The sequence below is a fragment of the Quercus lobata genome, chromosome 6, assembly GCF_001633185.2.
Source record: "Quercus lobata isolate SW786 chromosome 6, ValleyOak3.0 Primary Assembly, whole genome shotgun sequence".
Classification (NCBI taxonomy): Eukaryota; Viridiplantae; Streptophyta; class Magnoliopsida; order Fagales; family Fagaceae; genus Quercus; species Quercus lobata.
In genome coordinates, this window is record NC_044909.1 from 24,287,225 (window position 1) to 24,300,113 (window position 12,889).

The window sequence follows — 12,889 nt, forward strand, 5'->3', positions numbered from 1 at the left end:
TTTTATTAAATAATTTAAAACATAAATTTTACGTTTCATTCTTACCAAATTGTAGTAGGTTTCATTCTTACCAAATTGTAGTAGGTAGCTCTCAAGGATGCATTTTCACGTTTACAAAAAAAATAAAAAAAAAGGCACTATTTCAAAACTATGTCTATACCATAACTTCCGACGTGATTTGTTTTTTTAAGGCCCAAAAAGCTCTAACTTAACAAAACGGGCTCTGCACTCTTTTTCAACAGGTATCGTTTGGGGTGAGTGACGCACATGACGTGATTGCAACTGTCATTATTACTAAGTGATGCCCCAATGTTCGGCGGGGAAAGGAATCCAATGACAATGAGCTACAGCGCTTTTTTTTTTACAAGGGGACCCAAAAGAGGGGTTGGAGAAAGAAAAGAATGACGGTGGTTCACGAGGGTGTGGGGCCCGCCTATGTGTGAGAGACCCGGTATATACGCCGGGTACAACATATAATTTTCGGTTCACGAGAGGCAACTTTTTCACTCAGCTATTATTTTAATTTTGGCTGCGACTCTATTCTTTTTGCAAATAATTTCACTCAAGTAAATGACAGAACAATTAGGAATCCAAAATTCTCAACACAAAGGAATGGAGGTAATGAACCCTAAGTAGTCATACAGATTGGTTTTTCGTTGTAAATACTAAAATACAATACATGTTAATTTATGAAGAAAAAAAAAAAAAAAGCTTTTCAGGTTCCTCTACTTCCGTTTAAAAAATTCCTGCAAACTTTAACTTTGGTTACCCAGAACGACGACAATTTTGTCTTCAATCATATAGCACCACCAGAGTTTCTGCACATCAAGTGAATTTTCCCACCCAAAGGAAGAAATAAATGAACACCAGAATCATGACGTGTATTCAAAAGGCTGAGGAGGCTGAGGTTCCTCATCAACTGCCATGGCTGATGCAGAACCCTGCTGTCCTGTTGCTGCTGCTCCACCAGCAGGTGATGATGCAGTTGCCGGCGTGTCCGTAAGAGAGAGTACCTCAGGTTCAGTGGGACGTAAGTCTCTAAGTAGAACAAACCCTGAAGGTGCTAACTTCACTGGCACGTATCTGCTATCTTCCAGAAATTTAATAAATTTCTCCTGAGCAGGAACCACCCTGGCAGGGTTGGTCAGCATTTCAAAAGAAGCCTCAGGCTCTGATTTTTTCTCTGGTGAGCTATCAACCTAGCATGCAGAAGGTAGTAAAGAACAATTATGTGATGCCAAATTCTAACCAATTTTGCAAGTTATTGAGTCTGGTCATAACAAATCATTTTGCTTTCTTTTTTTTCTTTTCTTTTTTTTCTTTTTTTTTTTTTTTTGCTCTAGGTTAAACCATCTTATCTCAAGACTATTTGATATTATATCATAATGACATTTTATTAATTTACATTTTAAATTTAGCCTGGTCATAGAATTGGCATCAGTCATGAAACAGCTTTAACACCACCAATTCTAAGTTCAATACTTCATTGAACAATTCATATTTTATAACAATATCTAAGTAAAGATGGTAAAGGGTAAAAAATGGCGACAAAGCAATGAATGACACATACCTGCATAGAATCTGCATCCTTCTCACTAGATGATTTTCCTTTCCCGCTATTGGAAGATTCTGTCCCAGATAGCTTTTCAGCATTTGCCTTCTGATCAGCTTCTTTCTTGGCCCTAGCTTTGGCCTTAGCTGATGTTGACAGAACCGCTGTGGGAAGTTTTACAGCAGAAGTAGTTGTGGGAACGGTAGTTGGTTTAGGATATTCAAAAAGTGATGGTTTTGCATGTGATAAGAACTCAAACTTCGGAACTTTCAAGTCATAGTTCAGTCCAATAAAAGCAGTGGGTGAGAATGCCAAGCTTATGAAATATATAAGGGGATACCAATACCAAAACTGGCTAAAAACTGCTAGACCAACTACTGCAGTGACTTTATCATGTTTTGTCTTGGAAAGCAGCCTTATGGTTACATTCCTTCCACCCGCATCAAGAATTCCAGAGGCTAAGATTGCACCCATCTTACTCATGGTGTCTTCATGCTTATCCAGAATTATTTTTTCCAATTGTCGCCTAGAATTAGAAGAGATGTTAGAAACATAAAAATTAACTGAAAGTTGGAGATAAACGCAAATAATACTAACACAATACCTGAATGTTCCAACACGAGAATCACTGGCTTCACTAATCTGGACCATAACCATAGCCATTGCAATGAGGGCACCTTGACGGACAAAATCAACAACATCTGATGTCAAAGGCTCTAGCAAAGATATAGCCTCACTCAACCCAGTACCAGCACAGGAAATGCCCACTGCAAGAGCCGCACCATATCGAACATGAGGGTTGTAAGACTCAGACAGCAATGAGACAATTCTAGGAGTCTGCAGTTTAAGTGAGATCCGCAGCAGTTCATCAGGAGAACTTATAAACAGTGGAAAAAAAACATATATATACACACACACATATATACATATATACAAAATTAAAAATAAGCAAAAATAAAAATTAAAAGATAAAAAGGAAAAACAAGGGGGGAAAAAGCTTGCAAAAAGAAGAGGATGAAACATTCATTCAAGTTGCATTGAGAACAAAAAAGGCAAAAGCAAGATCAGGAAGCAAATCAATGGAAGAAACAAGAAACAACCAACCTGCTCTGGCTCAGAGTACAGGACAAACCCAAGTGCTAGAACAGCAGTCCTCCTTACATCATCGCTCACATCTGATACAGCAAAGTGCAGTAGCTGTCGAATGGCTTTATTGTTCGCTGTCCCCCCATAGGCCAGTGCCAATGCATACATACCACCATAACGTAGTATTGGATCCTGATCCCGAGTCATCTGCTCAATTAGAGTGTCTGCTTCTTCTTCTCTTCCATAAACAGTAAGAGCTATTCCCAGCGCTAACCCCCTGCAAAATACAGTCACCATATAAACATGAGGTAAAACCATGAACAGAGATTCCTCAGTCCTACAACCAGATCACAAAATCAAACTTTACCTAATGATCTTCTCATGTTGTGTCTCATGTGCATAAGCAAGCATCTCACTTGCCTTCTCACTTGCAGTTCCAACCATAAGTAAACCCATACTGATGCCAGCAGCTTCGCCAGCAACAGCACTGTCGGTGTAGAGAACATTCTTTATGTCATCATAGATATCCTCATCAGCAGTTCCTAGAGCTGCTAAACCAAGACCTAAGCATGCACCATGTTGGATAACCTGCACCCAAAAATCCCAATATAAACACTTGTGATAATTAAATTTCCTTGGCTCTGAAAAATGCTACCATTGTTTTAAAATAAGCACCTCCACATTAGTACTACGCAGGCTATCTCGAAGGAATTGTTTGATGCCCTCCCCATGGTTGGCATGAATAAGACCCAGAGCATAAAGTGCTCCACCTTCCGAGTATGGACTGCCACCACCACCAGCCCCACCCTGAGGTAAGTAAGGTGCCATTAGTGACCTCCCCTGTTGCAAGTGGCCTCTATGAATAACACCTAGACCTGCAGTTGCACTAAACTTGGCCCAATTTGTGGCTCTGCTCAACCAGTCCTGACAATTTAAAAAAAAAAAAAGGGGGGGGGGGGGGGGGAGGTATAAGTATACATAACAAAGAATATATCATCACAGAACAAAAACTGCAAAACACAAAATCTGACTCACTAGATTCTCCCTAAGAAAGGTATCAACTGTAGTTCCCGCATGCATAATCGCATTAGCATAGATTGTTGCACTATGACAGACACTATTTCTCATCTCAACAGACTGCTTTATTGTCTTTAGGATAAGAAGATCCGATCTGTACGCAAATCACAGCCAACAGAGAGGAAGAACCTAATCATTATTTGTTTCTAAGAGACACAAATTTGCATACAAACTAAGAAATTAAAAAGACAGCAAGAAACCAACTGCCTCACTTGTTATGACTGTACAAGAATTGTAGAGTCAACTGTATCGACGTCTCTCCTGACAAAATTCCCTTGATCTTGGTCAACCTCTCAGCATACATTACTTCATTTGGATCAGTTTCATGCACATTCAGATTAGAAGCAGAGCTTCCATCGGTCATTTGAACATCCTCTGGAGTGGTAGAACTTTCATTTTGAGCAGATTCTGGTTCAACAGATGCTGGCTGCACTGGTTCTGAAGATTGAGTCTTGGGAGTTGAAAGGAAATCTCTCACTTTTATGAGAAATGCTTGGTGCTCGTTTTCTACAAGATCAAAGGCTATTTGAAATGCCAAGAGAGCTTCATCCTTATTTTCAGAGCGTAGAAGCTTTTCCAGTATGCTTGCAACGCCTTCAGGTTCATCCAAGAACATAAGACACTGACAGATACTCAAATAATCAGGAGATGGGAGCTTTTGATACACTTGAACGAGGAGACGCAAAACCTGGAGAAACGACCAAACAAGGATTGATGTCTGTCACTCATCCCTTGGACTGAGATTCAATACAGAGGTCCAACAGCTAGCACAGAAATACAAACTATAAATATCCAACACACTAGCACACCAATCTACTCACCTCATGCCGATATTCTCTAAGATTAACATAGGAATGTGAGACATTAATACAATAAGACAATGTCCCATGAACATTATCGCTCTTGGTGATTGCTTCCTCAAGTTTATCCAATCTTCGGCATTCAATTGCAATGCCCATAGCTTGTGGATATTTCCCATCAGCAATACACCTATAATGAAGAAACTGTAAGATAGCTTAAAGACCTGAGGTGTCACATTTAATTAAAAGAGTGGAGGTTTCATACTTATCCAACATTCTCTCCACAATTGCTTCTAGTCTAGGGTCCACCTTTGCTACTTCATCATTTGATTCTGCTGCCTTAGTCTTAAGATTGGCGTATTCATCTATAGCTTTAGCTGTGGATAGGAGCAAAAAATAAAAATGATAATCTAAGCATATTGATCATAAAATTAATTCAACTTAAATATATTACATCCACTTAATATATTTGAATCAATTTCATGATTGAAATACAAAGAAAGATGATAACTCTTACCAAGAAGAGTATGAACATAGTCTGAATCTTCTGAAACATCAAATAGAGAACCCGCTCCAAGTGCATAAGACAATGAATCATTTAGTTCACTTAAGTAGTAGAAGACCTGAGGAGGAAAAAAATTCCATGTCTTGTAAGAGAACAGTTGTAAAAAGAAATATATATTCAAGCAGTAAAAGGCAGAAATAGGAAAGAAGATGCTCAATAGACAACCACCTAAACTTCCAAATCTACCTAACAGATTATCCTGGTTGCTAGTTCACTAATGCTCTGATTAGCCAGTAGTACATTACACAATAAATAATCATTGCCTTTTTTTTTTGTTCTTTTTCCAACCCAATGTATCTGGATGAGAAGGGTCTCATCCAGATATAGTGCAGAAGAAAATAGATTTCGTAAAAGCAACAACATATGTGGCTTGAAGCAATGATAGAGATGCCAGTTTGTCAGGGAAAGAAAACAAGAGAACAACATTAGTCTCCTACCTTTGACACAAGCAGTGCAGCAAGTTGTCTCTGATGCTGATCAAACTCCTCATCTTCATACAAACTTTCTCTGCATTACAATGTACCATAAACTGTCATTTCCAAAGAAGAAAACCAATACAACTATTAAATTATAATAGAAAAAATGCCTAAAATCAAATAAGAAGCTGTCAAATAATGTCAAAAATGAAAGTTTCATATTAAAGCCATCGCTGGGGTTCTTCAAATTGTTCTTCCATCATTGAGTTTCTTTCTTCCCTTAGTATTATCCCCTAAGCTGCTCTTTCTATCTTTGTTGTTGTTTGTTGCTTTTTCTTGTGTTCACCATCATGAACACCTTGTACTTGCTTTATTTGTTCTTTCTTCATGATTAATACTATTCTTATTACTTATCAAAAAAAAAAAAAAAAAAGCCGTCCAACAAATGGGAGGGGAGACATTGTAATTGCTTAAAAGAAAAGCAGCAAGATTAAATGTATAAAAAAAAATGGACTTCTTGTCCATAAATAATATTTCACATAAAATTGCAGGCAATTAATATAAAGTTGCAAACACTTCAATGCAATTTAAATTACTGTGTTGATTTCATGATGCTGTGTAGAACCAAAATAATTTTAGAGTGAAATAGAGTAGAATGGTATTTTTTTTTAATATGTAATATTGAAATAGAATAGAATGACACTACAGAGGAGAGCGCATTGCTATAAGTGATTCCTGTCACGCTTCACATACTCATAAATCCTTTCTCAAGATTTTTTTTGGTCCCTAACTTCTCTTGAGATCCATTATTGTATAGCTTTTTAGCTAGCTTAGCAGAGATGTCAAGGGCAGTATCAAGATAATTGAAATCCCAAATAAAAGTCACGAGTGAAAATTCCTATTTTGAGTTAGGTGGCATGTGACTCGCAGCCATTGAGATATCCATGATTCATTACTAACATGCCTATGGATGCAATCACTGAGGGTTATTACAGGAATACCTATTGCAACACTCTTGCTAGGGACCTATTAATTATATCCAACCTAGAAAGCACTGAGACAGATTTGGTATATGGATAAGTTACAATACATACACAGCTATATGCGAATCCACACAAACACACAGCTAACTTATAGTATCCATTCTTCCTAGTCAATCCAGCAGACCAATCACAACTCAATCAGCTTATTGAGTTTACCCAACAATATACATTGGCCAAACATCTGGGAGTGACATTACAACCAAACGGAATATCAACTTCTGAGATTGGTGCAAAAATTCAACCAAAACTGAAAGAGTCCATTACTATTAATTGACCAAGTTTGTTGATTACATAACCAAAAATCTATATTGGTCGAATGATTACCACACATCAGTGATACAGTTTGAAACTCCTATTCCATTTAGGTTTTTCACCATACAATCTCTAATATTAAAATTCCCAAGAAAGTTTTCATCCTAAGCTCTACTTCCCCATCAGACACCAAATTATAACAAAGACAATCAAGGCACAAAAAGTAACCATATTCCCAATATCATATTGCAAGTTGTTCAGGAGTATTAAAATGAAAATTTGTGAATCTGTAAACACTTGCTATAACTGCTGAAAAAATGTACCCCAAGCCCAAGGGCGAGAATCAGTGTAATTGCTTAAAAGAATATCAGAGAGATTATATCCATTAAACAAGTGTGTAATAATCAAATTCATGGTCCCAGCATTAATTAACTCAACCCACAAATCAAAGATATTTGGAATTTCTGTCCGTTAATAATACTTCACTTAAATTTGTAGGCCATTTATATAGCATTCTTCAATTCAATTTAACTTGCTGGTTTTAATTTGAAGATGCAGTGTTGAAATCCGAAATAATTTCAGAGGGAATTAACATAAAAGGGCATTACAGTGCACAGGACTATTATTATAATTCAACAGCTATCTTTTTATGCCTATCTTTTTTCATTGTTCTTCATACTTTTTTATTAGCTCCATTAGCGTTCAGACTTATTTTGCATCAGACAGAAATAAGGCAGCATAAGAACACATGCTATTAGACGCAATATTTAAGAGAATTATTGGAAACAGCTACAGCAACATTCTCATTAGGGAAGAGCAAAATCATACCTCCTCCAACTTCTTGAAGCCTGACTCTAAACAACAAATTGGGAACCAGAAATTTATCTTTCTAAACATGTTAGATAAATCTTATTTACCTAATTGGAACCATAAAACTCGGTGAGTTGACCAAAAAAAAAAAAACCTGAAAGATTTAGGTATCGCTACTTCCATTACTTCAACGCATACTAAACATTTGTCATATATTGGCCAATAAATTACCAAACATCAGATGCTGCACCTGAAGCATAACCCACTTAGGAAATTACCATTCTGTTCAGTTATGCAAACACAATAACAATATCCCCTAACATTAATGTTCAAATTAAGTCTTCCTAATTTCCCATCAGACAACCAATTTCAACCCAAAAAATAAAAATACAAATACAAATTTCTCTCACAGCTTCAAGAACCCTAGTCATATAACTAGAAAATAAGAGTTAAATTAAAGGTTGGGTTGCTTGGTAATAATAGATTTAAACTTTTGCAGCTTTTTTTTCTTCTTCTTCCACAATGAAAAACCAGAACGACATGGAAAACATAGAATTCAATAAACTATAGGAAACAAAGTTAAAACATCTAACTTTCTAAATCTACAGATCGAGAGCACAAAGAACCGAAACCCTAATCAAAGAGAAATCCAAGCGAGAACAGAAAGTTGAAGAGAGAATGAGAGAAAGTACATGATGGGAACGCTGGTGGAGATCTCGGGCCAAAAGTTGTCGACAAGATTGTTGAGGTTGGAGAGAGCGTGGAGCTTGAGCGAGGGGTGCGTCTCGTTGAGCATAGCCAGTAGCCCACCCGCCGAGCTCACCATTGTAGCCGCCATGGCTGCTGAAGATTTAGTTTACTGTGTTATCTCGGTGATCCCAAACCCTAGGCGATCGGAGAAGACGAAAGCGAAAGAAAAAGGGTAGAGAAAGAGTGTGCGAGTGAATGAACAACGAGAATAATTTGATTGCTTTAGGTATCGTATTGTATCTATTTATATTTAAAATAAATATTATAATGAAAATTAAACTTACCCAACAAGTCACTACAACTATTGTTTCTCAAAAAAAAAAAAAAAGTCACTACAACTATTGTTCATAGGGTAATTCTGGTGTACATTTTTTTTTTTTTTTTTATGGTACCCATTAGTAGGCAACCTGCTATATTAAATTACCAAAATATTATATTTAATGGTATCATTCTTATATTGTGTAGTACTAACATCACATGTAACTGTACTTTTGTCACATTCGGTAGTTCCCTTATATTTTTATAACATATGATGGTACCACCCTCACAATGTGCAGTACTAACATCACATGTGACTGTACTTTTATCACATTCAGTGATTCTTTTTTTTTTTTCTCACATTTGATGGTACGATCCTCACATTACGCAGTACCAACATCACATGTGACTGTACTTTTGTCACATTCGATGGTTCTTTTATTTTTTTCTCACATTTGATGGTACGATCCTCACATTGTGTAGTACCAACATCACATATGACTGTATTTTTGTCACATTTGGTGGTTCATTTATTTTTTCTCACATTTGATGGTATTATCCTCACATGGCGCAGTACCAACATCACATCTGACTGTACTTTTGTCACATTTGATGGTTCCCTTTTTTTTCATATTTTATGGTATTATCCTCACATTGTACAGTACCAATATCATATGTGACTATACTTTTGTCACATTCGATGGTTCACTTTTTTTTTTTCTCACATTTTATGGTATCAACCTCACATTACGTAATACCAACATCACATGTGACTGTACTTTTGTTACATTCGATGGTTCTCTTTTTTTTTTCCTCACATTTTATGGTACCATCCTCACATTGCACAGTACCAACATCATCTGTGACTGTATTTTTGTCAAATTCGTTGGTTCCCTTATTTTTTTTCTCACATTTTATGGAATCAGCCTCACATTGCGTAGTACCAACATCATATGTGACTGTACTTTTATCACATTCGGTGGTTCCTTTTTTTTTTCCTCACATTTTATGGTATCAGCCTCACATTACACAGTACCAACATCACATGTGACTGTACTTTTGTCACATTCGATGGTTCCTTTATTTTTTTTTTCACATTTTATGGTACCATTCTCATATTTTATGGTACCATCCTCTCATTGCGCAGTACTAATATCACCTGTGACTGTATTTTTGTCACATTCGTTAGTTCTCTTTTTTTTTCTCACATTTTATGGTACCAACCTCACATTGCGTAGTACCAATATCATATGTGACTGTACTTTTATCACATTCGGTGGTTCCCTTGTTTTTTTTTTTTCTCATATTTTATGGTACCAGCCTCACATTGCACAGTATCAACATCACATGTGACTGTACTTTTGTCACATTCAATGGTTCCCTTATTTTTTTCTCACATTTTATGGTATCATCCTCACATTGCGCAATACCAATATCATCTGTGACTGTATTTTTGTCACATTCGATGGTTTCCTTTTTTTTTTTTCTCACATTTTATGGTATGAGCCTCGCATTGCGTAGTACCAACATCACATGTGACTATACATTTATCACATTTGGTAGTTCCCTTGTTTTTTTTCCTCACATTTTATGATATCAGCCTCACATTGCACAGTACGAACATCACATATAATTGTACTTTTGTCACATTCGGTAGTTCCTTTTCTTTTCTTTTCACATATGATGATATCATCCTTATATTGTGCATTACCAACATAACATGTGACTATACTTTTGTCACATTCAGTGATTCACTTTTTTTTTCTCACATTTGATGGTACAATCTTCACATTGCGCAATACCAACACCATATGTGACTATACTTTTGTCACATTCGATGATTCCTTTATTTTTTCTCACATTTGATGGTACCATCCTCACATTGTGCAGTACCATTATCACATGTAACTGTATTTTTGTCACATTCGGTGGTTCCTTTATTTTTTTCTCACATTTGATAGTACTATCCTCATATGGCACAGTATCAACATCACATGAGACTGATGTGAATATTACAAAGACAAATGGTGGATAGTGACAGAAAAAGAGGGAAAAAAAATTTCTTATAGTAGTTATGAAATTTGTTGTGTAGAATAATGTCTTTGAGGTTGGGGAAAGGTTTTGGTCACTGTCAATGCATATACTTGTTATGTTTACTAGTACCAAGTTGTTAAAAAAGTGAAAAAAATACTTTCTATACTCCCACTAGTACCCTCTCTCCCTTCTCCTTTCCCCATCCCTTCCCCGTCCTTCTCCCTATGCCGTCACCACTCCCCTGTTTCCCCCACACTAACCTCCCTCCTGCTTACCCACCCTCATCCCCTTCCCCACCACAGAGCACCACTACCCAACTTCACACCCTCTACCCATACATGGAGGTCTCCGACCTCGTTACCCGAGCAGAGCGTATATCTTGTGAAGACGCTAGGCTCGAGCTCCCTCCAAACCAAAATCCCAATGGCTCCCCGGAGCTGACCCTGCTCGCCAAGCTTATCACATCCAAAGACATAAGCCTTACTTACGTCAAAGACATCACCCTCAAAGCTTGGAAACCAATCTACCCCATGGAAGTAAAGAAGCTCGACAAAAACTTTTTCATGTTTTCATTCCAATGCGAAGTGGATATGCACAAAGCTTACTCCATGAGACGTTGGTCTTGCAAAGGAAGACACCTCATACTCAAAAGATGGAGCCCAGACACCACGTGGCAAGAAGTCAACTTCACTACATCCACTTTCTAGGTCCAAATCCACGGACTCCCAACCTTATGGAGATTAGAAAGCAACCTGAGAAGGATAGGTGCCCATATTGGTCAAGTCCTTGAAGTCGATATAGTGGGAGAACTCGATGGCAGCTGGCAGCTGGAAAAAATTCCTTCGAATACGCGTGGACATCTAAACTGAAAAGCCACTCATCCCAAGCTTTTTCCTCCCCTGACCGAATAGGAGTGACACTTGAATTGGGTTCAAATACGAAAAACTCGCGGATTGTTGCTACAAATATGGCGTCATTGGGCATGAAGAAAAGTCCTGTACTAGAAACCTCTTCCAACTGCACAACCCCAGCGGCTTCTGCTTCAACGTAGCTGGCCCATGGCTCTGTCCCGGAAACGATGATTATCCGACGGACGTGTTTGCATGCCCTGAAGTCCTATCTAGCGCCACCACCAACACTGACCCCCCGCTAGCTCACTCCTCGGTGACAACTAGCAAAACCGTACCCAATACACAACCTGGAGCCACGCATACAACAACGTACTGTACGACGCTAGTGAATAGTACTATACCGTTACCCACTCACAGGACGTGGCAGTCACACAACAACCCTACCACTCCTGAGCCACGACAAATAATCCTTGTCATTTTAAATTGGAAACTTATCCAGGACCTGTTCACTATCCTCAGGCCGGCCCAGTCGAAGACAAGGCCCATTTGAACCCCCCCAAAGAGAGAGAGCAACTCTTTGGCTCTCACAGCCTCATCCAATTAAACCCGATCCATGTAAGCCTCAAGCCCAGTTGTAGGTCAACAACTAATAGGCCTTCTCCCCACAGTACAAACCTTGGTCACGTGCCAGACACCTCCCTTACCAAAGAAATTTATTACCAAAACGGGTAAATGCCTGCTGGAAGTATTTGTAAACATGTGTTTTATAATATACATCCTGTATTCATCAAGGTTTTCAGACCCAGACCGTTCATTGAACCGTAAAAAGGAAAGGTTCAAGGTTTTTGAGGTCGAACTGAGATCGAACCGGGGTCGAACCGTGATGACGTCATAATTAATTTAATAATTAATTAAAGCCTAAATATAGGTATTAAATTTATAAAACTAGCAAAATTGACAATATATCTATATATGTGAGGGAAATTTAATGATTTTCAAGCATATATTTAATAATTAAATAAGAAAGTTAATAAAATAAAATAATAACCATGAAAACATTAAAATTTATGATTAATTTTTGAAGTAAATTTGAATATCTTTGAAGGATTTTAATTATAATTTTTTTTATTCCTTGTAAGATATGGATAATTTAATTAAGTAGAATAAAATTGTAAAAAAAAAATAAAAGCTAAGGGGTTGGACCGCACAGTTCTCACCGGTTCGTGCGGCCCAACCCCGGTTTTAGCGGTTCACGGAATTAACAAAAAAACCGGTTCTTTAGGCTTAAAAAATCGGTTTTCATCCCGGTTCTCGGTTTTCACAGTTCGACCTCCCGGTCCGATCCGGTTCTGAAAACTATGGTACTAATCATGGGTATTGACCTTTTACTTCCTT

General features: G+C 37.6%; 1 protein-coding gene across 1 annotated transcript; it reads right to left on the bottom strand.

Moving 5' to 3' along the window:
* Positions 1-517: 517 nt before the first annotated feature.
* Positions 518-8,571, bottom strand: LOC115994338 (26S proteasome non-ATPase regulatory subunit 1 homolog A). The gene is made up of 13 exons (XM_031118431.1): positions 8,294-8,571; positions 5,518-5,587; positions 5,033-5,138; positions 4,781-4,892; positions 4,537-4,705; positions 3,928-4,403; positions 3,674-3,809; positions 3,314-3,562; positions 3,006-3,226; positions 2,657-2,915; positions 2,157-2,389; positions 1,571-2,078; positions 518-1,199 (listed from the first exon to the last, which is right to left on the bottom strand). Exons 1-13 carry the CDS (start codon positions 8,437-8,439, stop codon positions 873-875), a joined length of 3,012 nt encoding a protein of 1,003 aa, XP_030974291.1. The 5' UTR covers positions 8,440-8,571; the 3' UTR covers positions 518-872.
* Positions 8,572-12,889: the final 4,318 nt, after the last annotated feature.